At 43.4% G+C, this 24,890-nt stretch overlaps 1 protein-coding gene across 1 annotated transcript; it reads left to right on the top strand.

The window, feature by feature from the left end:
* The first annotated feature begins 6,694 nt into the window (after nucleotides 1-6,694).
* Nucleotides 6,695-23,097, top strand: DGAT2 (diacylglycerol O-acyltransferase 2). Its single transcript, XM_018563316.1, has 8 exons — nucleotides 6,695-6,780; nucleotides 14,523-14,651; nucleotides 15,785-15,892; nucleotides 16,912-16,982; nucleotides 19,994-20,198; nucleotides 21,021-21,195; nucleotides 22,149-22,351; nucleotides 22,842-23,097. Exons 1-8 carry the CDS (start codon nucleotides 6,741-6,743, stop codon nucleotides 22,994-22,996), a joined length of 1,086 nt encoding a protein of 361 aa, XP_018418818.1. The 5' UTR covers nucleotides 6,695-6,740; the 3' UTR covers nucleotides 22,997-23,097.
* The last annotated feature ends 1,793 nt before the right edge of the window (nucleotides 23,098-24,890 follow it).

The following is a 24,890-nucleotide window of genomic DNA, read 5'->3' as shown; positions in this document are numbered from 1 at the left end:
GGGTTTAAACAATCATTTTTAGCTCATAAATTCTTAATGGTCTGCATAATTGGGGGCATGGCAGGGGTCTGTCCACTGCCTATATATAACTGGGGGTGTGGCAGGGGAATGTCCATTGTCTAATTACATTGTGCCAGAATGTGTCCTTCTTTCTCATCTCAAAAGTTGAGAGGTATGTATTTTATTTCATTCGGACTAAATTCGTTAGCGGTAATCCATACGAAACTTTGTTTAGTTTTCATTTCGTTCGTTCGTTGCAGCAAACTGACATTTAAGAGGAAAAAAAAGTTTTTTTGTTCTCAAATGTCACTTTGCTGCAACGAAATTTCGTCCAAAAAAAACGAATCGGAAAATCGGAATCGGAAATTCAGATTCGTTTGCATTCGTTATATCTGTATTTCGGAATTCGGATACATATGAATTTCCAAAATTTCGTCCGAATTTCGATTCGGAACTAAACGAATCGCACATGTCTACTGGCTAGCCTGGTTCCCTTTTGTGTAGAAACACCCACCTGTCAATTGGTCTCACACCTGTTCAGTGACCCTTTTCATGCTGAACCCTATAGTGCAGCCTTTCTCAACCTTCTTAACATGGAGGAACCTTTGAAATCATTTTAAGGGTTTAGAGAACCCCTGCTAATAATTACACTTATACGTGCAGCTCATGGTGCATTCGCGTGAAAGGTGGGTTGAGACATTAAAATAAATAAATAGAATAAAGAATGTGGCACACTTAACACTCAGAACTGTCCCATGCAACAAAATATTTTGCTTTTGGTGGGCAGTGAAAAGCTCCCTTAGACTGGTGGCCAGTGGAAAAAGTGTTCCGTACATTGGAAGAATGCTTCTTAGAATGATGGCCAGTGGGATAATTGTCCCTCTTACGGATAGCTGAAAAGACCAATCATGTCAGTTGTTACTTATATGAAAGATAAACATTGTTTGATTGCTCAAGGAACCCCTAGCAACGTCTGGAGGAACCCTAGGGTCCCAAGGAACCCTGTTTGAGAAAGGCAGCTATAGTGCATCCTGACAGAATGATGGAGCATTCCTCTGTCTCAGTAGGAATTGTCTGTAAGTTTTTCTAGGGCAGGTAGGTGTTCTGATAGAAAAGGAAGTAAGCTGGTTTGGAAAGTGACATTTTGTGAGCTATTGGATGATGCTACGCACTGTAGTCCAAAAAGGCTGTATTATTGAACACTCTCAGAATTTGTGCAAGATGGTGCCTTCACCTTCCCCACATCGCCTTCAGGTAGTTGCGATGTAAGGGTTGAATGAGTGGAGAGCGGTGGGCACCTTGTACCTACATGTAAGTAATTTGTAACCTCTTTCCTGATAAGTATTGTTAACATTTTAAATGTTCCCTAAATCATACCAAATCTTCAGTTTTTGAGTTCAGGTCCACTTTAAATGCCTGGATCATGAAGAGTTTGGATCATGGAGAGTATTGCAGCTGATAACATTATCAAACAGTAACTTGTTCCCTTCTGTCTCAGTCACTGCTGTGTTTAGTTCATTTGGCACTGACATCAACCAATTCATTGGGCACTGACATCAACCAATTCGTTGGGAATTGACCTCTGCCAGTTCATTGGGCACTAACCTCTGCCATTCTTTTTTCCAATGTACTGCTACCTATTCAACGCACCAAACTCCCTTCCAAGTTGCTGAGCCAGTGAAAGTCTGAGCCCATTTACAGCAATCCAGTCAAGGCCATACTGTCTCTATGGTTTGGACGTCTGTCAGTGTGTCTGACCTCTTAGACATTGTCACATCTCAATATCACCTCAGAATTGCGTGAGACCAAAATAAACCCTTCCCTATTACATCACAGTAACAATCAAATGTTGGATTCTATTGTTCAGCTCCTAAAAACAAAGTAAATTTTTTAAGTCTTTTTAAAAAAAACAAAAAAAAACTAACAATATACTTGAAGTGGAACTCTGGCTTAAATAAAAAAAAAGTAAAAATTATACTCCCAAGCAATTATAAAAATAAAGAAAAAAACACTCTCAGCCATACTTACCTCCTCTCCAGCGCTGTCCCCCACAAAAACTCCAGTGCTATTCAACCCACTTCCGGTGAGCCTAGAGGGTGCATCACTCAGCGGGCCTGGACTCACAGGAGAATGATGAAGAAAATGGCAACCACTTAGTGATGTTCTCTGCATTACTGAAGACTGTCAAAGAAGGAGAGAAGAGGACCCTTCGAGTTAAAAGAAAACTATGAGGTAAGTGTTTTTCCCAATAGTTCTCTTTAGGGTCATGGGAGGACGTATATTTACCTTCTTCCGTGACCCAAAGCTCAGTATATAGCGGGCTGTTGCCCGTGATATACTGAGAGCGCCGCAGCGGGACGGATCCTGACAATACTCTCGAGATCCACCCAGTCATTTTGGTGTCACCCCTCCAATGGTGTCACCCGGGTGCGGGCCGCACCCCCCGCGTGACACCGCTGGGATGGGGTTATCTCTACGGTGGGAGTGAGACTACATAGTGAAGAGCTTTTGAAGTTGAGAGCAGCTGAGCAGCATGCATCCATAGATGTTTTAAAATTATATGGCTGGAGTGACCTTTTAGTTATTACAAAGCCATTAATCTAGTGCAGAAAGATACGTCGTGCATGTACACTGACTATGTCTCAAGACTGAGTCAAGAAATGATGGCAAAGGACACCCATTATACTCCTTCCCCTTTTGTTTGGTCACATTCTAAGTGTCGTTGTGGAATTTTACGAAATCCTTTTTGGCACACGTGCGTTCCTTTTTTAAGTGCCTTGGCACCGACCGGGAGGAATATTGCAGCTAATTCTGTCGCCATCAGGTTACTTGTGCCCTCCTTTCTCAACTCCCTCTGTAGACGTGTATTTATTTTAATACAATGGCAAGTGGAACCTTTGTTCCAGCTGAGTGGGGAGTCTGTTTGCCCATCCTCTGATGCAGCCAAAAATTCTGTCCAAGGTGGGTGCTGTGCCAGTGCAAGTCTGCGCCCATGATGGACAGACAGTAAATTAAGGACAAACTCCTGTCTATGTGACTTGGATGTCTGTCAGTGTGTCTGACCTTGACAGCTTTTGTCAGCATCACCCCAGTTTGGGACAGTGGCACAGTAAAAGGCTTATAGGAACTCCAGTTTTATTCCACAATCCAAAAACAGGCTGGTAGGTTAAATGGCCGTATCTATTACTGTCCCCAAAAGGGTGTTTGAGTATATTGGGAATGTTAAGGAGGAACTCCAGGAATTACAAAGTTAACCCTTGCAGTGTAGGGGGGTTAGTTTACTAATTTGTATTGAGATTGTAGTCCATCACAGGAGTGAGCTTGGAGCGGTGACTACTTTACAACACACACAGGGACCATGGGGAACAAAAGTAGCCACCCTCCAGAAGGAAGGACAGTGTCAGCACCAATTCAGAGATGATTGGAGGATCTACAGCCGAGTGATACACAAATAAGATACATTGTTGTTAATAGTTAAGGTACTTAAATGTATTTTTAAGATTTAACTCCGGAGTTTAGTGTCACTTTGAGTATCTGCCATGCTTCATCTTAACATCTGAGGTTCCCGTGGTTTTGGAATCGGATGTCTAACAAACTCATAGAGGTGCAATGGTCAGGTGTCCTCAAGCTACTGGCCATATAGTGTATCAGCCACAAAGGAGGTGCATTGTTCCCAAAAGGGTTGATTTACTAAGTCCTGTATAGCTTCATACAAAGTTAATCAGATACCATTTGGTTTTCTTATTTGGCACTGGCTTTGCCTGTAGTCTGTGAAGGTTCTCATTCATCCAGGTCGTGGTATATCTGTAAAAAATAAGTCAAGGCAACTGGACTTGCTGTATGTTTCTTGAAGACGTTTCACTGGACATCCGACCAGCTTTCTCAATTCAGAATGACTTGTACACAAACTCTTTGGGGATAAATATGATGAATGTCGTTCCAATCCACATAATCTGTTAGTGTTGATTGCATTTGCATAATTGGAGCTATGAGGTGTTAATAACCTGCCCAGAGAGAGGTGTTCCCCCATCCCCCCACCTTTATTCAAGCTTGGCTTTTCCATTTTTACATAAATGGCCTCTTTTAAACCAGTCCTCCTCCCTGTCTAGGATGCGTACTTGACTGTCTTCTAAGGAGTGACCTTTTTCCTTTAGATGTAGGTATAGTGCCGAATCCTGACCAGAGGGTTTCTATGCTGTGCCATACGCTGTTGTAGCTGCCGTTTTGTTGCACCTCCATGACCAGGATGAATGAGAACCTTCACTGACATATTTAACAAAGAGAATGTCTATTGAACCAAATAAAGTCTAGTAAGCTTCACCTCCTTTAACAAGTTTTTTTCTTTTTGTATCTTCCCATAAACGATTGGATAGTCAATCTGAACACCCGTCCTTCTTTTTTTACTAAGCTCAGTGAACATTAACTTTTCTAAAGCTGGCCACACACCTTACAATTTATCTGCAGATTTTCTGTGGTCAGATGGAAAAGGTGCAACAGATTCCTCCATGTACACTGAACTGTGTGTGTGGAGTAATCTCCACCTGGGCCAATCTGTTGCACTTTTTCCATCTGACCACAGAAAATCTGCAGATAATTGTAAGGTGTATGGGCACCTTAAAGGAGAACTATGGGGTTAAGTATTTTCCCACAAACTAGCGTCCTCCCGTCACCCTAGGCTCAGTATACCGCGAGCTTGTGCTCGCGGTATACTGAGACGCCGCAGTATACCGCGAGCTTGTGCTCGCGGTATACTGAGACGCCGTAGTGGAAGTGGATCCCGACAATTGTGCCGGGATCTGCCCAACTGTGTGAGTGACAGCTGGCTCTGCCTATCTAGAGGCAGAGGCAGCTGTACCCGCCCCCTCCCCCGTACGTTCCGCCAGTCAGCGCTGGCAGATCGGAGCGGGGAACGGGGAATCCAGCCCCTCCCCTGTCACAGCAGAGAGCTGTGACAGGATCGAGAGGTGAGCGAACGCCGGTATGTGTTCGCTCACCTCCCGATCTACTGAGCCGACCTGTGACAGTCTCATTGTCACAGGTCGGCTAGAACTATGAGGTGAGTGAAAAGCACTCACCTCATAGTTCTCCTTTAAGTGAACAGTCTCCTCTGTCAAAAGTAACCCCAAAGTATATCTGATTCAAACACTTGCATTGTGAGAAGGAGCTGTAAAGCACAATAGCACATGGACTTCCAAATAGGAAGCACTGCCTGCCTATGTCATGTAATATGGCCGCCCACCACCTACCTACATAATCATTTATACATAAAAATTAGTTTGTTTTTTTTGGTTTTTTTTAGCAACAAATAGGAAAATGTCACCAGCACTCCAATCCAGAGATTCATGTTAGTGTTAATCCATTTTACTGGCAAATGTCACAAAGACAAGCGCTTTCGGGGCCACACAGAGTGCCCTTCATCAAGCTCAATAATGAACGCCAACTGCCCCCGGATATATCTCCAACCTCATCGCAAATTATCACCCTAACCGTCCCCTCCGCTCCTCCCAAGACCACGTGCTCTCCAGCTCCCTCGTCAACTCCTCCCATACTCACCTCCAGGACTTCTCTAGAGTCTCTCCAATCCTCTGAAACTCCCTACCAGGGTTGCCACCTGTCCAGGACTCACCCGGACAGTCCGGGTTTTAAATGTTGTGTCCAGGTTACATGGCAGCTGAAACCGGGACACAAAATGTCAGACAGGAACAAACAAAATTAAGATAGGGGCTACTGGCCCCCCCACTGAAAATAGTCTCGGCTGTGATATTTACTTATGAATGGGCGGCGCTATTTACATGAATAACCGCGACTCATTCTCCCGCAAAAATGTCAGTGCGTCGCTAGAGTGTTTGGGTTTCGATGGAAGAAAAGGTGGCAACCGTACTCCCTACCCCAACCTGTTCTTACTATCTTCTACTCTGTCTGCCTTTAGGTGATACCTGAAGACTGATCCCCACCTCAGCTTAACCACCGGACTATCACTTTCTCAAACAATTCATCCGCACACAGCTTCCACCTCTTGCATCACTTGCCCCTCCCTTTTAGATTGTAAGCTCTCAAGGGCAGGATCCTCCTGTCTTATATTGTATTGTAACAGTAATGTCTTCCTTGTATTGTAAAGCGCTGAGCACACTGTTGACACGATATAAATCCTGTATAATAATCATAATAATAACAATAATAATATGGATTAGTTTAGGTACATTAAATAAATAAATAATATTATAAATCCTGTATACTAATAATATGGATAAGTTTATGTACATTAAATAAATTAAAATAAAAAATATTATAAATCCTGAATAATAATAATAATAATATGGTAACGTTTATGTACATTATATAAATAATATTATAAATCCTGTATACTAATAATATGGATAAGTTTATGTACATTAAATAAATAAAAAATATAATCAATCCTGAATAATAATAATAATATGGTAACGTTTATGTACATTATACTGATTTTGTTTTTACAATTTTATCTAAAAAAAAAAAAAGAACAATTACTAAGCTGAATGAAATCTGAATTTATTAACAAGTCTCAGAGTGCATTGAATGTGTAATACAAAGTTGGAACCTGGCCAAGCTGGCCTCAGCTCTCTGTCCTTCCCTAAAGTGTCCGCTAGATGTCGCTGTGCTCTACTGTCTATATATGAGGTGTTGCGCTGTTTTCCCGGCTCAGTGCTGCACATTGCAGGGGAGACTGATTGCTGAGCTAATCCACCAGCAGCTCCGCCATGAAGACCATCATAGCTGCCTACTCCGGGGTGCTGCGAGGTAAGAGCCTATTGCTGGGGCCCCTTATCACCTCCCTTGAATTTGAAGATTAGCTCTGGAGCTTCCCAGCATCTGCCTCCAGATTGTACCATTGCATCGGTGCTATTGGATCAGCCTGCGTTCTGTCACCGGTCTGCAGACTTTTCCATTGGAGATGGCACTGGGCAAAGGATTGGATGCATCATGCATGGAAGCTTGTGTTGCAGGGCAAGTTGCTGCTGGACAGTTGCAGTAAAGTCTGCATTGCACTTACAAGTACCAGCAGGTCCTGGCAAAGAAGCCAGGTGAAGCATAAACCATGGAGGATGGGCAACTGGTTGCTTTTAGTAACTTGTAGTGAATGACCAACCGCCTATTAAGTGGAATAGTTTCTACCCAACTCATTATGTAATTAATCTGATTGTTAAAGGAAGTCTGGTGAGAAATCAGGAGGTGGTTATCACTGATCCCTTATAACAATGCTAGTTGCCTGGTTTAAAAACTGTCATAAAACAAAGCCTTTGGCTCAATGTGAGCCAAGCAAATAGCATTTTGAAAGGGAACATTCGGTCATTGCATTCACTACAGGAGGTTTCCTTTTTTAAAGTATTTTATTTTTGAGGTTGTGGCGTTGTTTAAACTTGATCATGGGAAACCTTGTTCGTTCACTTGTCTTTTTGTCATCAGTCACTCTGTTTTTCTGTGCACATCAGAGATAACACGGACAAATATATCTCACGCAAGTCAGTTTACCCATGTTTATGGCCTGTCATTGGTTTGAGTCTCTTGCTTGTGTACACTCACCGGATCCTGCACACAGACACATCATTTGCTTGGCAATCGGTCAAACTTACTGGTATGTTGTGAGGTACAGTCTATGCAACTGGTGTAGTCCAAGTGCCCAATGCCACTTTCGGTCTCGGTGCTTTCTTCATATCATCTGCCACCAATATAGGAGAAATCTGCAAAGATTACATTCCTGCATAAGATACAATTCATATTATGTTCCAGATCCTTTAAGAAATGCTTCACAAATGCATGTCAGAAACAAAGCAGAAATTTCTGGGTGCACGTGATTCAAATGACCTGGTTCGGGGACCCAAAAACTGTTTGGAAGCCGGCGTCATGCTCCCTCGTCATCATATGAATCATAATATTAAGAAAGTGACCTTAAAGCATTAGTTTGTATTGCTTTAGAAAAAAATTGACCTGTCCCTTTAAGAAAAAGTATCGGTAATTGTTATCTGTGAGTACTTGATCAAAAGTATCGGTACTCGTACTCGGTCTTAAAGTGGTATCGCTGCATCCCTAGTGGTTACATTATATAACTAGAGACAATATTACTCAAATCACCAAAAATGTATCTTATGAAGTACAAAGATCTATATTTCACATTGTACCTATTCCTATTATAAGGATTGATTTACTCCAGTGGAACCCTTGAAATAGTTTTGGGATTTCAGGGAAGTTACGCTAAAACCATCTCAATGTGGGTCAGTGAGAAAACACTCCCCCCATCCTTACAATGATGGTCAGAATGCCACCCCTTAGAAATTAATAAACATCACTGGTGTCCCACAGCATATTCTGTTAAGTGGGGTTGGTCCCTGGAACTATGCAGGTACCATCAAAAAGGAGATTAGTGAGCCACAGCTCAAGGAGCCCATAGCTGGGTCTAGATCAGGGGTGGGCAACTGTAACCCTCTAGCTGCGCTTTAACTCCAAATCCCAGAATGCCTCTGCTTCTGAGAGTCATGCCTGTAAGGCCTTGTTCACACCAAATGCAGAGCAGATCCGCTCAGGTTTCTGCACACGCAGTGCAGTGGGTTGTGCTGCGTTTTGCCGTGTTTTTGATGCGTTCCAGGCCATTTTGGTAAAATGAAAAATTTGTTTTTGTTTAGCATGGGCTTTTAGTGCATTCAGGCATTTGCATGCGTTTTTGATACGTTCCAGAGCAGGTAAAATAGGGCCTGCTGCAGTTTTTTTTAACCTGCTCTGGAACTGCACGCTGCGATGTGAACTGGAGCTAAAAATACCATAGGAATACATTGGACGCAGTTTTGATCCGGTCTGTAACTGCTCTGCACCCGCTCCGTGCTTGGTGTGAACAAGCCCTAACTGTTAGTCTTGCAATGCCTCTTGGGACTTGCAGTTCAACAACTGGAGGGCCGGAGTTGCCCATCCTGCTCTGGAGGAACCCTAGGGTTCCACATACCCCTGGTTGAGAATGGCTGATGTAAACCCTACATAAATGACAATTGGTTTTATAAGGCACTGTGTATCATACACATAATTTTTTTCTTTCTGTAAATGACCGCTCTCATCCATCTCCTTCACATCTCACTTCCTGTCCATATTTACTCACCCCAATGTTGCCTGAACATTTTTGTTCTAAACCAACTTTCTGGTGAACATGATGGACCATGCCTTTAATGTGTGACATGGCCGCTTCTATTCTCCACCAGGGGTACCAGTAACAATGTAAGAAAGCAGCTGGCAGGCAGTTGTCCCCTTATAACAGGAAGTGCCTGAATAGGGGCCTTCATGGCCGGCTCACCAGGTATTATTTTAATGAAAGCTGCTGAATAAAAGATTATGAACCACTGTTAAAATAACCCTAGCCTGGTAAAGCCTTTGCGGTTTTGGTGACTGGGTTCACTGACTCGGTGTTCCACTGGCCAGCGGAACGGGGCCATAATGTTGCTGAGGCCTGGGGCACTCTGTGGAGGACAGGTGAGGTTCTCTTTATCTGTATCCAGCCCAATGCTGTAACCAATGGTCCTCTTTGGATGAGGATGGAGATTCTGTGCCTTCTGCTATGTAATAGCCTTTATACAGGGCCTATGCTCTGCATCTTCTTTATCCAATGTTTATAGGAACATGGAATGCTTTTCTAGAGTTCAATCTTAAATGAACACAAAATCAAAGTTCATATAAAGTCCAAACCGGGAGCATTGAACCTTTCGGTAGCCTGCCAGTGTAAGCGTGTTTTTATTTAACCCCTCAAAGCCTTGGTTACGCAGGACATTAAATGGTTCTCTGTAATCATCCCTGCCAAGATCCAAGGTACGGTGGTAAAGGTAATGGGGCAGAATAAGTGACTGTCCAGGAGAGGAGTTGCTTCTCTCTGGACTCGTTCTATCGTGTGAATATCTTTGTGTAAGTGAGGTCTCCAGAACTAGACACCGTATTCTAAATTCTCTTTAGCTGCATCTCATTTAGAATACGTTGTCCAATTCTGAAGGGTGCAATTTTAAGAGGGAATTTCCTGTCACCTGACAGATTTCCACTCGTTTCCTGTTGTGCCGCTGAGACAGGAAGTAGAGGGAAATTTCCTTAGCCAGTCTTGACGGCAAAAAAAGCCTGACTGGTTTTTAACCCTTAGGTCTCGTTCACACGAAGTGTGTTGCATTAGATTGATATGCAATTGTTTTGTGTGCCCGTTTCACAGAATAGAGATGTATTTGTGCACGTTGTGTGAAAATAAAGCATGTTTACACTTTTACGCAGTGCACAACAATGGATTACAACACACGGCTGCCTGCATGGGGTTGAATGGCAGTGTGCCTGCATGGGGTTGAATGGCAGTGTGCCTGCATGGGGTTGAATGGCCGTGTGCGTGTGTGAACTTTCAATAATGTTAAAAGAAAAATGTAAATAATGCAGAGTATCGCAGCATGGGTATATAAAATGCACACTACCAGGCATGCATTATGACTGCTGTTGATAATGGGCCCCAACCTAAACTATCCATATCCTAAGAAGTGTTGGCTTTCGATGCACTTTATTCCATCTGATTGCAAAAGCACTGACCCCATAGTTCTCCTTTTTAACAAGAAACGAAGGCCCGAAGCGAAAAATAAAATAAAATAAGCGCAGGGCATACATGACTAGGTGTATAGGGGAGACAAGCTAAGAGGGTTTGGTCTTGGGGACATGGTCACTTACCTGATTGGACAGGTCAAAAAGGTGAGGTGGGGCTTGAACGGTGGTCTGAGGAGGAGGGTCTTCTCGGCAGCAGTTGGAGATTGTCTGAGGTAGAGTGAACTTCCTGCCCGCCCAAGGAATTTCGGTGTTAGTCTGGGTAGTTCTGCAGTTGGGGTCTTTGGAGGCCATCAAATAATAGGTGCTGGTGGTGAAGGTTTGGGGGACCTGTCTTGGTATGGGTCCTCTATACATCTATTGATATCCGCCCCTCTGGCTGTTGTGTAACTACAAATCCCATGAGACATTACCAAATTCTCACAGCCTGACATGACTCCCAGAGACAGATGCATCATGGGATTTGTAGTCTCACCACAGCTGGAGTTTGTCCATCCTGCTCTAAATTCTGCACATTGACATCACTTGTATATAGGCTGAGCAGAGTAACCCCTCATTGCAGTATAGGAACCGATGGTCCCCCCCCTTGGTTTGGGTCTTTCCTGAACTTCACAGGAGTAATGGTGTCAATGGCTAGTGTCATGTGGTCCTCTTTGATATATCGTGAAGTTTTTAGAGAACCATTTTCAGTAAACAGTAGAAAGGCATCATGGCACACTCACAAACCAGCATGTAAAACAACTTGTCTCACCACTAAGGACAATGACAGAGGTTTGGATACACTTCTTCTGCAAAGGATGTGTAAGCCGCACTGCCGCGCCAAGGCACCTCTTATAGTGCGGTCCTAACTCTAAACTATGAGAGTCTCCATCTTGGAGCACATGGGGCAGAAGATATCAAATTGGGTGCAGGCCTGTCAGGAGGACGCCCCACCTCCTTAAAGGTACAGAGACACACAACTGTTCAAAGCCCATTTCGTGTGCACCTTACTGTATAACTGGTAACAAATTGTTGAGTGCGTTTGTCGTTTGTTTTGCTTTACCATTTTCAGTAAATTCTGTTATTTGCTGATTTGTTTACATAACAACATATGCTACTATTTCATCTGAAGTAAAGCAAGACAAGTAATGATGGTTGTAGAAGACGGGTTTACTCTTGCTGTGTGAGCTGTATTGAAATGACGCAAACGACCCTTTTGCTGAAGCACACTGTTCTTGTAATGTACACACTGCTGTACGGAGATCAGACATGTCAAAGTCTAGCGTCACCTCCGTGTTCTGTGATGGTAAATGACCTTTGAGCACTTGACTGTCTTTCTGGTCTACCTGCTGGTGCTGCCATGGCAACAGACCTAATATGGAGTCACACAGGCCTTAGACCTGGGGTGGGCACCTCTGGCCCTCCAGCTGTGCTTTAACTACAAATTCCAACATGCCTCTGCGAGTCATGTCTGTAATTGTCAGTCTTGCAATGCCTTCTGGGACTTGTAGTTCCACAACAGCTGGAGGACCAGAGTTGGCCCACTCCTGCCTTAGGCCCTAGTGACATCCTGCTTCCATCCCAAGGCTGCGGCCTTCCACATTATTTACATGCTTCAGGGAAAATCTCTTCTGTGGTGGCCACTCCTGCGCAGTTGCTCCTAAAGACCATTATGGAGGATTTTGGTCTAGTTTTGTGGTGGATTCTGTGTACTATTACTGTAGCTGTGCCCGTACATGTGGGGTTAATGAACACTACTTCACATGCCCGTGGCATGGACATCATAACTTTTTTTTTTTTTTTTTCCCCTGGCGCCGGAAACCAATTTGAAGTAAGAGGAATCACCAGCACTCAGTAGAATAATCCAACATGTCCATTTATTGGACATAGACGTCACACAATCACAAGAGCCAACGTTTCGAGACCACGCACGGTCTCTTCATCAGGGCATAAAGAGTCTGCCCGGTGCCATCCGTGTTCATCCCTACAAGCACCATTGTTTACTTAGGCCTGGATTGCTGTAAGGTGTGCGGGGGATTTCCCCTTCTATCCAATTGGAAACCATTTTGAGACGCTCGAGTTATATTTATGAAGTAAAAAGGAAAATGTCTTTTTGTATTTGGCAATATTTCAGAAAGTTTATACCTGAAGTGTCAAACTGCCCATATAGGCCGGCCCCATACTCTACCAAAGGACTTTACTCTGCAGTTGGTGTCTGTACGCATTACATGCCAACTATCCCATTTGCAATGGAGGGGGGGATTTATCAAAAACTGGAGCAGACAGAATCTGGAGCAGTTGCCCATGGCAACCAATGTACTTTTGTGTTCAGTGAAGCTTTGAAAATGAACACTTTTGTCAGCTTTGATGAATTCCCCTCCATGTATCTGCAGACACTAGGGGGTTTCTATAAAGCACATGTGTCAAACTCAAATCCCAGGGGCCGAATCGGGCCGACCAGGCCATTTCCTAGACTTCTACTTTCAGATCTAGGGTAGTAGGTTATTACTAAAACCAGTGATAATCGAATGCAGAGGCAATATAAAGATTAGATACATTTATATAGTCTTACATATACCTTTTGAGGGCAACCATAATGTTGATGTGGCCCACGATTAGATTGAGTTTGACACCCCCTGCGATAAAGGATCTCATCGCTAAGAATCTTTGGAGAACGATTGAGATCTTGGACTCATTAGCCCTCATGTTCTGGCTTTGTAAATGTCAGCCCCCAATTTTCTCTCATGGGTTACTTTAAAGGTGAAGTCCATGTTTTGAGTAAAAAAAATAAAAGCACACCTTATTCATTAAAAAAAATGTGCATTTATTTTGCATTGGAGTCAGTAAAGCATTGACTCAGTGGATGGCAGGTGCAATGTTCTGGCTCCTGCAGACTCTTCCTCCCATCTGTGCTCATACCCTGGTATGGACATTCAGTAACATGGACGGCAGGAAGAACGAATGGACTACACGTGTAGTGACGTCACTGCTCTGAAAGGCAATACCTATAAGCGGGCATACCTACACACTGCTTGACATGGAGGGGGGGTGGGAACATTTGATCTGCCAGTTTTATCTAACACATTCTACCCATCCACTGAGCAACCTCGGTGGTCTGGCAGTGAAATGGTGGTGCCCGAACTATGCAGGACTTAGCTGATCAGGGAGGCTTGAAAAAGGCAGAGCCCAATGTGTGAAGTCTGGGACTCTGTTTATTCCTTTTTGAAACCTTTCTACTGGTTTAATGACTGAGCCGTGCCCCCGTCTAACACCATCATCCCCATTGTAATTCCTTCTACAAAGTCCCTTGAACAGGTCAACTGCAAGCTGATGTTGAGTATCTTATTGCCAGTAATGGGTCTCAATATTTAGCTTCAGTATGGGAGTGCAAAAACCAGTGATGAGTAAGAGACCATAGCCCACAGCCATCCAATTATTATTTTTGCCAATTCTTATTGTGCCGACTCATGCATAGCACAAAACGGACCACATTAAATCATATTGGCCCTGAAGGGCAACCATGACCTACCATATTGATCTTTGGCCCTGACGGACAGCATTGAACTACCATATTGGGCCCTGACGGACCGGACAGCACTCAACTACCATATTGGTCCCTGGCCCTGAAGAATGGCACTGAATTGACATGTGTCCCTGGCCCTGAACTACCATATCTGTCCCTGGCCCTGAAGAATAAGCCAAAACCACCATATTGGTCCCTGGCCTTGAAGGGGTTCACACTCTAATGTCCATACAGCAGTCCCACAGCAGCAACAGAACCCCGAATGTTGGCAGAGGGTTCTCACCACTCGGGTCCTTCACGAGAAGTTCACTTGATGGGTAAAATTTGGTGGTTTTTCTCTTTTGGGTGGACTGATCTTTATAGGATTTTAAGGTGTAAAACTGCACCCTATTAAATTTTATATTGGCTGTACTTAACTGAGGTTTCATCTTCCTCCTAGGGACTGGATCCAGCCTCCTCTCAGCTGTTCAAGACTTGCCGTCCACGCCTTGGTTTTCCAAGTCTCGGGTGGAAAGACATCTTCAGATCATCTCAGTGTTGCAATGGGTCATCAGCTTCCTCATCCTAGGTAAGATTCCCCTTCCCCCCCCCTTTTTATCTACAGTATTGAGCTAAAGGAAGTGGGGTCAGACTGGAAGTGCAGACTTCTATCATTTAAAGGGTAGCGGAAAAGCACTGTGGGAAACTGTAGTCCTCATTCAAGGAAAGGTGTACTGCTAAGACTACCTTGAAAGTCTTGTTTCGCCTTTCAACATGTTATGATTTTAAAAAGGGAACCGGCAGTGAAACTTCATAGAAAGTATTGTAGGATGGTAATCGTCCTACCCTTGTTGGATGCCTTGGTCTCATTTCTACTGAAGCCCACCATGAGGCAATTCTGCTGCAATCCTAACTTCAGTTGGCATACAAGGGCTCAGTAGAAAGACAGTTTAGGCAATACCTAATAATAATCTCATTTCATGCTTCATGGGGCTGAATAAGGGATTTTAAAATGGGAACCCCACGCAAAAGCTAATGACACGGCTGAAATACACTTACTGTTTTAACCTGCCAAAGGATTTTCCATTCTGTACATTCAACTTTTTGCTGTTTTACTGTATAAAGCCTTTCCATGTGCACCTTGCTGTAAAGCTGGTAACAAGCTTTGATGAGTGCGTTTGCCATTTGTTTTGCTTGGTATGTATCTAGCACACTGTACAGCCAGGCGAGTGACACTCATTTTCTGGTTCAACAACCCCAATTTCCTATGCCACCTCCAGTTGTATAATGGATAATAGCAGAGGGGGCTGTTCTGTAGTCTAGCACACTTCTGTCCTTGGGTGACAACACTGCTCCTCTATATACAAAAAGTGTTGTCATCCTAGGATGGGAAGGGTTACTGACAGGATCACCTGGTGGGGAAAAAAAAGGGGAAGATATTTTTGGGGGTGGGGAAAAGAGAGCTAATGCAAATACCACATCTACGCACCTTTTAATCTGCAATATAAACATTTTTGTTCCTGGGTTTAGATACTTTGGGAAAAGATGTTTGGGTTTTTTTGTGCAGATTGCATTGTGGGCAGCTGGTAACAAAGGGGGAGGAGGGAGCAGTTTTAACAAGGTTCTCTGGATTTAGGGGCCTGGGAATAGTGGTACCAGCAATAGCCTCTGTAGTTTAAGATGCATACTTTATCCTGACTCTCCTGTTCTGGGTCCTCCCAGGGGTTGCATGTACCGTGATCCTGATCTACATTTTCTGCACTGATTGTTGGCTAATTGCTGCCCTGTATGTCTCCTGGCTGGTGTTTGACTGGAATACTCCCAACAAAGGTAAGGGGACTGAAGGGGCGGTTTAACTCCATTGCTCATTAAAGTGACAATCATACACTTTTGTTTTTTGTCTTGTTTTAATTGTTGTGTTGACATCTATTTATACTAGATACTTTGTTACAAAAAACTGCATTGATGTCTATATAGAAAAGGATCTCAAGCTTTTAGACCATGCTGACATTGATATGCCACATCTAAGCTTGTCTGCTTTGATGGGTATTACAGCTTTTATTTGAATCTATTAAATATATTTCACATGCACAGCTTGCAGCCACCAAGTGGCAGGATTTGAGAAAGGAAAGCTAGTGGGGTTAATCACAAAGCTGCCGGAGGCAGCCGAGTGAATAACCCAGCCGAAGTGAAGTGACCCGAACGACATTCAGCTATTCACTCTGGCTCAGTACGGCTGTTTTCGGCTGCATTTCGGTCAGCCGAACATGCTCTGCGTGTTCGGCTGAGCCGAATTGGAGGACTTGGACTCAGCTGATCCAACATCTGGATCGGCTGAGCCGAATCTCTAGCAGCTCGCTGCCATTCGCCCCTATTCTTATAGGGGCCGATCGGCAATGAATGAATAGCCGAATGCCGCCGATTGGCATTCAGCACGGCTATTCTGCTTGGACCTCTGAGGTACCGAGCAGAATAGCAAATCAGTGAAAATAGTAGAGAAAAATGTAAATAGTAAAATTTAAAAAATTAAATTTTTTAAAAAACAGAACAATTGGGCAGAGCTAGCAGTCACAGCTAGCTCCGCCCAACAGTTTCCTATTGGCCGTCACCTGCTAGAGTCTAGCAGGTCCCAGCCAATGAATAACTGGGCTCTGCCCAGTTGTAGTTTGTTTGACAGTTCACCTTCCCTGGGTCATTTGGCGGACGCTGATCTGTCATTATAACTGGGCGGAGCGAATGGCTGGGTGAAGGTTTTATAAATAAACCCCCTAATTGTTGTATGGTGCAGATTTTTGCATTTCCCTGCTGTACATTCTACAGCAGTAAACGATAAATCTGTGATTTCACAGGTGGCAGACGATCTAAGTGGGTCAGGAATTGGCCAGTCTGGAGATACTTTCGAGACTACTTCCCTATACGGGTAAGTCAATGGCTTGTGATATGTTGGAAGCACTAATCAAAAGGTAGGCAACCTTGGCACTCCCGCAGTGCCTCTAACAGTCACAGACATGGCTCCCAGAGTCTTGCAATGCCTCATGGCACTTGTAGTCCAACAGCTGGGTGCCAAGGTTGCCTACTCCTGCACTAATAATTCAACCCTTTCACCATTCCTGGTAATGCATGCATCAGTTTCTGCACACGGCACACTATGATTGGACATTGAGCTTTGAGTAAAGAGATTTGTACACCTAAAGTGTGGGTATAGAAAATGGCATTACATTTGGGGTGTTTTCTCCTTTTAAAAGTGTCATTAAAGTCAAACTTCCCCCCCCCTTCCCAATCCTGCTGTAGGGACTTACATTAAATGATGTCTCTCAATCCGATCGTCTCTGTATTCAGAGCTTCCTTAAATTGCTTTGGCCTTGGTCTTCTAGATAAGAAGAATCGGGTGTAGTGTGGACAGAAAAATAGAAATCTTTGTATATTGTATTGGATCCACCTTTCACTTTTGCCATATGTGGCCATAATAGTGTCTGCATCCCTCCACTGGCTTCCACTCGCCCAGAAGATACAATTCAAAATATTAACAGTCACTTATAAAGCCGTCCACAACTCCGCCCCCAGATATATCTCAGACCTTGTCTCAAAGTATCACTCTAACCGTCCACTACGCTCTTCCCAAGACCTCCTGCTTTCCAGCTCCCTTGTCAACTCCCATTGCCTCCAGGACCTCTCTAGAGTCTCTCCCATCCTCTGGAACTCTTTACCCCAACCTGTCCATCTATCTCCCACCTTGACTGCCTTTAGGCGATCCCTTAAGACTCCTCTTCAGGGAAGCCTATCCCACCTCAACCTAACCACTCAACCATCACGTTCTCAAACAATTCTTCCCCACACAGCTACCTCCTCATGTATCACTTCCCCCTCCTTTTAGATTGTAAGCCCTGAGGGGCAGGGCCCTCACCATCTTGTCTTGATGCGCAAACTGTTGGCGCTATATAAATATGTAATAACTCCACGGGGCTCCTCTGGTATAAGATCCAGACACCCGTGTATTTGGCCAAGGCATGGTGTCATACCTCAACTTCCTGAGAGATCTTTAGCACAGTGTGTTGGCGATGGACAACACTCCTGCCATGCCCTCAGTTATGCAATCGTTAAACAGTTCATTTGCAAACAACATTATTTGCCTTAACCCACAAGTGCTTTTTCCACCACCGCTTTTCCTTTTTAGACTGGCTTTTCAAAGTCTTAAACATAATTCTAGAGGTTGGATGAAAGGTTTAGAGTAGTATAGCACTTTGCTAGTTAAAACAAGTTCTAATACTTTGTATATCAGACTATAAAAAAGGACAACTGAGGCACAAAGGATCAGAGGAATTTTGTTTCAAAAGAGGATACAAACTAGGAACTATGGGATAGAAACTCCCTTCTGCATGCTCAATACCAAAGGAGCTGCAGAACAGCTTGGATCTACCAGCCTGTTGGTGAAGATTGGCACCAAGGCTCAATGAACACATGTTCCCCACTTGTTTCCCCATCTGGCATTCTGATGTGGGGTCGTTTATGCCAGTCCTTTTTTGTGAGGGCCAGTTCACATCAATTGCGGTGCGTTCCAGAGTGGTAGCTTCTGGAGCGCACAGCAATCGTACACTAAACTCATTCCTTTGTTCCCCCCCGCCCGCAGTGAGATTAGATGCGTGGCAAAACATTGCGTGTCCCGGTCCAGTGCGAACCTAAAAAATAGAGCATGCAGCATTTTTTTTTTTTTTCCGTTCGCACTGGACCGGAACACGGGCAGTGTTTTGCCGCGCGTCCGATCGCACTGCAGGCCGGGTGTGTGGCTGTGGTGCCATTGGCTTTGGTGTGTTAATTCGCACGAAAGTGATGACGCCTAGGTGTGAATGGGACCTAAACTCGGGAGTCAAATTTTTAAAAAAAAGTGGGGTGCAGCTCTGCTGTAGGTGGTAGATTTTCTGTGAGTGTTTATGGGGTGAAGACAACACCTAGGTCTGTTTTGTGTAGAAAGTCTGATCTGACAATGTGTGTGCATTTCCAAATCTTGAATACATCCTCTTGGTATGGGTGAAGTCAGTTCAGTGCCAAAAACGTATTTCATTGGGGTGTAATAGCAGTGGCACTTTTATCAGGACAAGGAAGAGATTCCCAGAGCTGAGTAATTGTCAGTTATCATGTTTTGAAGCATTTTATGGTGTTGAACTTTGTCCCTAGATACAGCATGGCTGGCAGATGCTCAATACAGAGACCCATAAGAGGGGCCTTTGTCACCTGGACATGGCTGGCTCACGTGTTCTCTAGGCACTCCTTGTTTAATATTTTGGTTGTAGGACACAGTTATATGAATCGTTCTGCCAAGAATACTAATGAGGCTCTGCCATTGCTTCTGGAACTCCTATTGCTTTTTCTTTCCGGTATTCTTATTTGGCATCTGAAAGTGGCTACTTTAGAGGTAATCTATTGTGTAGTGCGCATAGCCGTTTGTACTCGTGCTTTATCGGGCCCACAGTGGGGAAATTCTCTTGACTTCCTGTAGTGTCAGAGCATGAAATGATTGGAAGTTTCCCCAGCTTTGGACAGCATTTAAAACTCCAGGTCTTTCGATCTTTTACACTATCGAAAACGAAGGGACTTGACTGGCGCTGGGACTTGACTGGCGCTGGGACTTGACTGGCGCTACTACGGGGTGTTGGAAACCATAGCATGGTCTGTGTAAGGGCTATTTAGTTGCCACTTAGGTGGGATAGTGTCCCTTCAAAATCGCTTTTATACAACCAATAATGGTGATGATAATATGGTTTAACATTTGGATGAGGCATGACTTAGGGGTAGCAAAGCACATCCATACCTACTGCACTAATTATTGATCATGTACCAGGAATATTCCCTAAATCACTCATAGTTGAGTTCCTTCAACTTGTATTATATGGACTTCTCTCGCTTTATTTTAATACCCTTTTTTTTTTTTTTCAGCTAGTGAAAACTCACAATCTGCTTCCCAGCCGCAACTACATCTTTGGCTATCACCCACATGGTATCATGGGTCTAGGTGCATTTTGTAACTTCGGCACAGAGGCCACTGGTGTGTCCAAGAAGTTCCCGGGGATAAAGCCATACCTTGCCACACTGGCTGGGAACTTCCGAATGCCGGTGCTTAGAGACTACCTGATGTCTGGAGGTAATGCTTAACTTCAGTCTTTAGATCATGAATTCAAAATAAGATTATGGTCAACCGTGGACTATTCTGCTGTGGCTTTGCTTCAGTATTTCTGGGTACTGTAACTTGGGAGTCTTGCCAGCCACTCTATAGCTTTGATATGTATGACTGGCTAGTCCAAGGTCCTGGAGAAGACAGCCTTGTTTGGCAGGGCAGGAGACCTGATTTTTCTTTGTTGCAGTTGTAACCCTTAAGTCTTGTCTCTACAGTCTGTAACTGAGCAGTGAGTAGGGGAGGCAGCAGACCAAAAGTTCATCTAACTTTGTGCTCTCCTATCTGTTATTTCTTGGCACATGAGCACTGCAGCACAACAGATTTGCTGCTTCTTCCTCTTCTACTCTGAGCTCTACTGTACAGTAGACATGTGCGATTCGATTCGTTTCGTTCCGAATTGAAATTCGGACTAATTTTCGGAAATTCGGATGTATCCGAATTCCAGATATAACGAATGCAAACGAATCCGAATTGACTTTCACACCGGAATCCCGAAAAACGAAATAACACAAATCCGAATTTAAAACGAAACTAAACAAATTTTTTGGCAGTGCACATGTCTACTGTACAGGGACTGAAAGAGGCTGCTACCCAGTCAAATTCAGTTATTTGCACTGCTTGTATTTAACAAATACATTTAATGAATGCAGAGCCACCTTTTTATCTGCCAGGAGTTCAGCTTTAATGGATAGGATATAATCCACTGCACTCTGCTGTAATATGTAAAAGAATCTTGGTATTTGCATAAACACCAACATGTCTTAATACATTAGATCCATTTTTCACCAGGAATTTGCCCAGTGAACCGTGACACTATAGACTACATCCTCTCCAAAAACGGGACCGGAAATGCTGTGGTGATAGTGGTTGGAGGTGCTGCAGAATCCCTGAACTGCCGGCCTGGGAAAAATGCGGTGACTTTAAAGCAGAGGAAAGGATTTGTGAAGATTGCACTGCAGCACGGGTAAGGAGACAAAATGCATAAGACATCTATCTTCTCTCTAATAAGAAAGGTCACTAACTTCTCCATTTAAAGTCAATGTAAACCCTACTGATATAACTTATCTATCGGCTCCTTTTTGGTCTATTAAATGTGTTTTAATATAGCTGGTCCATGAGTGCAAATAATACCTGTTGATCCTGGCCGAAATCCAATGTACCGCTCTGTTTCAAACAAGGTAATCAGGGAAATGTATTAGGACTACAGAACTCCTCCTCCTTTCTCTTGAGGAAAGGGTAGGCATTTTACAGTCCTAGCACACACACGCTGTCCTAAGGTGTCAAACACTGCTACAGAGCTTTGTCACCATAGGGCAGGTAGTATTATTGGCAGGAACACCTGGTAAAAATAAAGGCGAATGAAGCCTAAAAAAGGACTAATGCAGACAACACATCCCAGGCCTGGTAGCTGCAATATATTGTCTTTCTGCTCTTGGACCTTTTTGATACAATTTTTAAAACTGAACTTCTGCTTTTCATTCACTCTTGAGGCGTTGTAGAAGCTCTTCTCCCATTACTGAATTCCCCTCATTGACTTTTGTCCTCAAAACAGATGTCCCTTTGTAAGATTCCCCTTCTCTATGGTTCAGGAGACCACTCTAAAACTTTGGATTTTGCCCTCGCTTTCTTTCTCCATGACAATTCTCACATTACAAATGGAGGGGCAATTCTCCCTAATGGGAAGACACACCTCAATGAAAACTTAAAATACTTTAAGGTTGTTTGGCAGTAAAAATCCACATCCTGCAGAGAAGGTCTTTCCCTGATTGGGACATGTGTGTGTTTTTTTAGTATTCCCCATTTCTTTTTATGCATACAAATGCCAGACTGTGCTGTATCCTAGTTGCTACTGACCTCTGTGATCTACAGACCTTGAGTACCTGTACAATTCTTATGATGGTTCTTGTCTATTCACAGTGCCGATCTGGTGCCAGTCTACTCATTTGGGGAGAATGAAGCTTATAAGCAGGTGGTCTTTGAAGAGGGGTCCTGGGGCCGCTGGGTGCAGAAGAAATTCCAAAAATATGTTGGATTTGCCCCTTGTGTCTTCCATGGTTGTGGCTTCTTCTCTGCAGAGAGCTGGGGACTGGTTCCATATTCCAACCCAATCACCACCGTTGGTAAGTTCATGAAAATACATTGACATGTACTTAAATGCTAACTGTTCAATTGGATGGTTATAGGGTAATAGAGCTAGTATACCCATAGAGCTAAAATACTTTCCTGGGGCATCACTCGTGCTGGCCTCATGTCTAAAGGCTTTGGCAATGTGGTCTCACAGCTGAGGTCAACAGCCTAGGATTTCACAAGGGTAACCTGGACTAGCGTTTTTTTCTTCCAAAATGTTAAGCTTATACTTTTGGATTTGGTGCTCTGAGTCACACATACAGATCAGGAAAGTCAGAAGACCTTATCTCCATTCCTTTATTTTGGGTCAGTGATCTCAGAGTATTGAGCATTACAAATGATTAGGATTTTTAGGAGGAGAGATTACCAATGACCACTTCAGAGTGGTTTAAGACCATCACTTGTAGGGCTATAGCTCACACAATATTTAGTATTTCTGATCTAAAATGGATTAAGTGACTAACGGCCTTTTCTTCCTTTCAGTTGGAGAGCCCATTACGGTCCCCAAAACGGAACAGCCGTGCCAGAAAGACGTGGACTTCTACCACAGCATGTACCTGACCTCCCTGCAGAAGCTCTTTGACAAATACAAGACTAAGTTTGGCCTCCCAGAGTCGGAGGTTCTGGAAATCAATTGAAGCTTTTGTCTGAGTCAATGACTGCAATAAGATTTGCTTCTTGGGGAGATGTCCTTTTTGAGAATCTTATCCTAGGTAGCTCTGCATCCATTCCACCCCTGCTGATTGTCCTTGTAGACTTTATCCACAAAGCTCTCAATGACATTGACTATTTCTTTTTTTAGCCCTACTAATGTTGGCACTTACCAGTTGTGTATATAATAGATGTTTCTACCAAAATATTTTCATTTTGGTTGGGAAATTATGTTCTATGTAGCCTGGAATTCAGATTGTACTTCACAATTGCATTATGTACGTGGACATTTCAGCACTTAACATGCTTAAGTTTGGTACATGTTAATCTTTTGCTTTGCTGCTTTAAGCATGGGACAGTATTCATGTTGGACTGAAAAACGGAATGTACTTCATTAGGTCTGTCTACTCAAAATGTATTTTGTATGGATGTTAATGGGTTGACTTGCCTACTGGCTTTCTGTATCTTTTTGGGCTTTTTCCAAATCGATTCTCTGCATTCCTTCCATGGCAAGTTTCAAGTTTCAGTCTCCATTATTTTTTCATTTATGGAGAATGAAACCACAAAAGTTGGGGCACTTCAAGTCTTGTGTGGAGCCAGGAAAATTGCCAGACACATCTCTGTACTAAACCATGAGATGTATGGGAAACCTGAGGGTGATTTGGCTCACCAGCAGGTACTTGTCGCGCATTGCTCTGGCTGGACATGTTCTTTAAGCTCCAGTTTTGTAATAGGTGCTGGTAGGCCACGTCTACATGGCATCAAGAAGTTTGCTGCCTTTGTAATAAGATGTTAGACAGATCTGACGGATACTGGCAGCCAACTGGCTTCTTGAATCCTCAAAGTATCAATTACAGTATAGTTATGACTAATTCAGTATTGTATGCAAGATGTGCCTAACTTTGGAATCTGGAGAAGATATTTTATAGTATAGGGAAGAATTAGAGGGGGGGGGGGTTTGTTGGTATAAATGTGATTATGAGGCTTTAACAAATTCTACAGTCTTGTTTTGATGCTTAAATGAGTTGGTAAGATGCGCTTTAATGGCTTTAAAACAGCATCTGAAGAAATATAGTTGGGCTAATTTCGGAACAGATTACTCCTATGTATGTAGAGGCAGCCTGTTTTTTTAAAGTATTCACACTAGTGAGGAACAAAGGACTTGGTGACGTGTGGATGCAGATTGTTCTCACCAAAACTATGGGCTGTATTCTGCCGCAAAGCACAAAATGGCTGACTCCACACGTTGTGGCCAGTGGTCTCTACACCGGATCTCTCAAATGCATGAATTGTTTGTATTGGTCAGAAAACCACATGCTTTGCTTGATACTGGCTCAAACCACCAAGTGGTCTTTTCATCAGTTGCAGTTAGGACTGTGTGTACAAAGGCTGCTGACTGGGAGAAGGTTAGGTTGATCCAACCATTGGGAACAAGTACTTGGATCAGGAATTCTGATTTATATCTCCAACTTCATTAGCTCTGGGTTAATGTCTTAAAGTATTGAGCCAGACGACTACCATTTTAAGAATGAGATCTGTACTAATTTTATTTACTGGCCCTTTTCATGGCTTGCATGCCATTTTAATTATTAAAAAAATGTTTTTCCTAATTAACTTTCATCTGATCATGAACAATGTAAAAAAAAAAATTCCATTCCAGGAAAACATTTTACCTGCTGTAGCTTCCCAAACTTGCTCTCTGCTGCTGCATGGCTGTAAAACCTTCCTTGTCCTTTAAAAGAATATAGGAAGTCTGCACCTATATTAATTACAGTACCGGCCTCTAGTAGTAACGGCAAGCCTTCAACTTGCAGGACACTACAGCAAACAGTGGTCCTTTTCCAAAGCAAATAGGAAGCTTAACTGTTATTGTAGGCTGCA

The sequence above is a fragment of the Nanorana parkeri genome, unplaced genomic scaffold (assembly GCF_000935625.1).
Source record: "Nanorana parkeri isolate BGI_ZX_2015 unplaced genomic scaffold, ASM93562v1 scaffold652, whole genome shotgun sequence".
Lineage (NCBI taxonomy): Eukaryota > Metazoa > Chordata > Amphibia > Anura > Dicroglossidae > Nanorana > Nanorana parkeri.
This window is presented reverse-complemented; position numbering and strand designations above follow the sequence as displayed.

Coding starts and splice junctions, on each gene's coding strand:
- DGAT2 (XM_018563316.1), top strand. CDS start 6,741: ATGAAGACCATCATAGCTGCCTACTCCGGGGTGCTGCGAG. Junction 15,893..16,911: donor CTGGAATACTCCCAACAAAG/GTAAGGGGACTG, acceptor GTGATTTCACAG/GTGGCAGACGATCTAAGTGG. Junction 20,199..21,020: donor AGACTACCTGATGTCTGGAG/GTAATGCTTAAC, acceptor ATTTTTCACCAG/GAATTTGCCCAGTGAACCGT.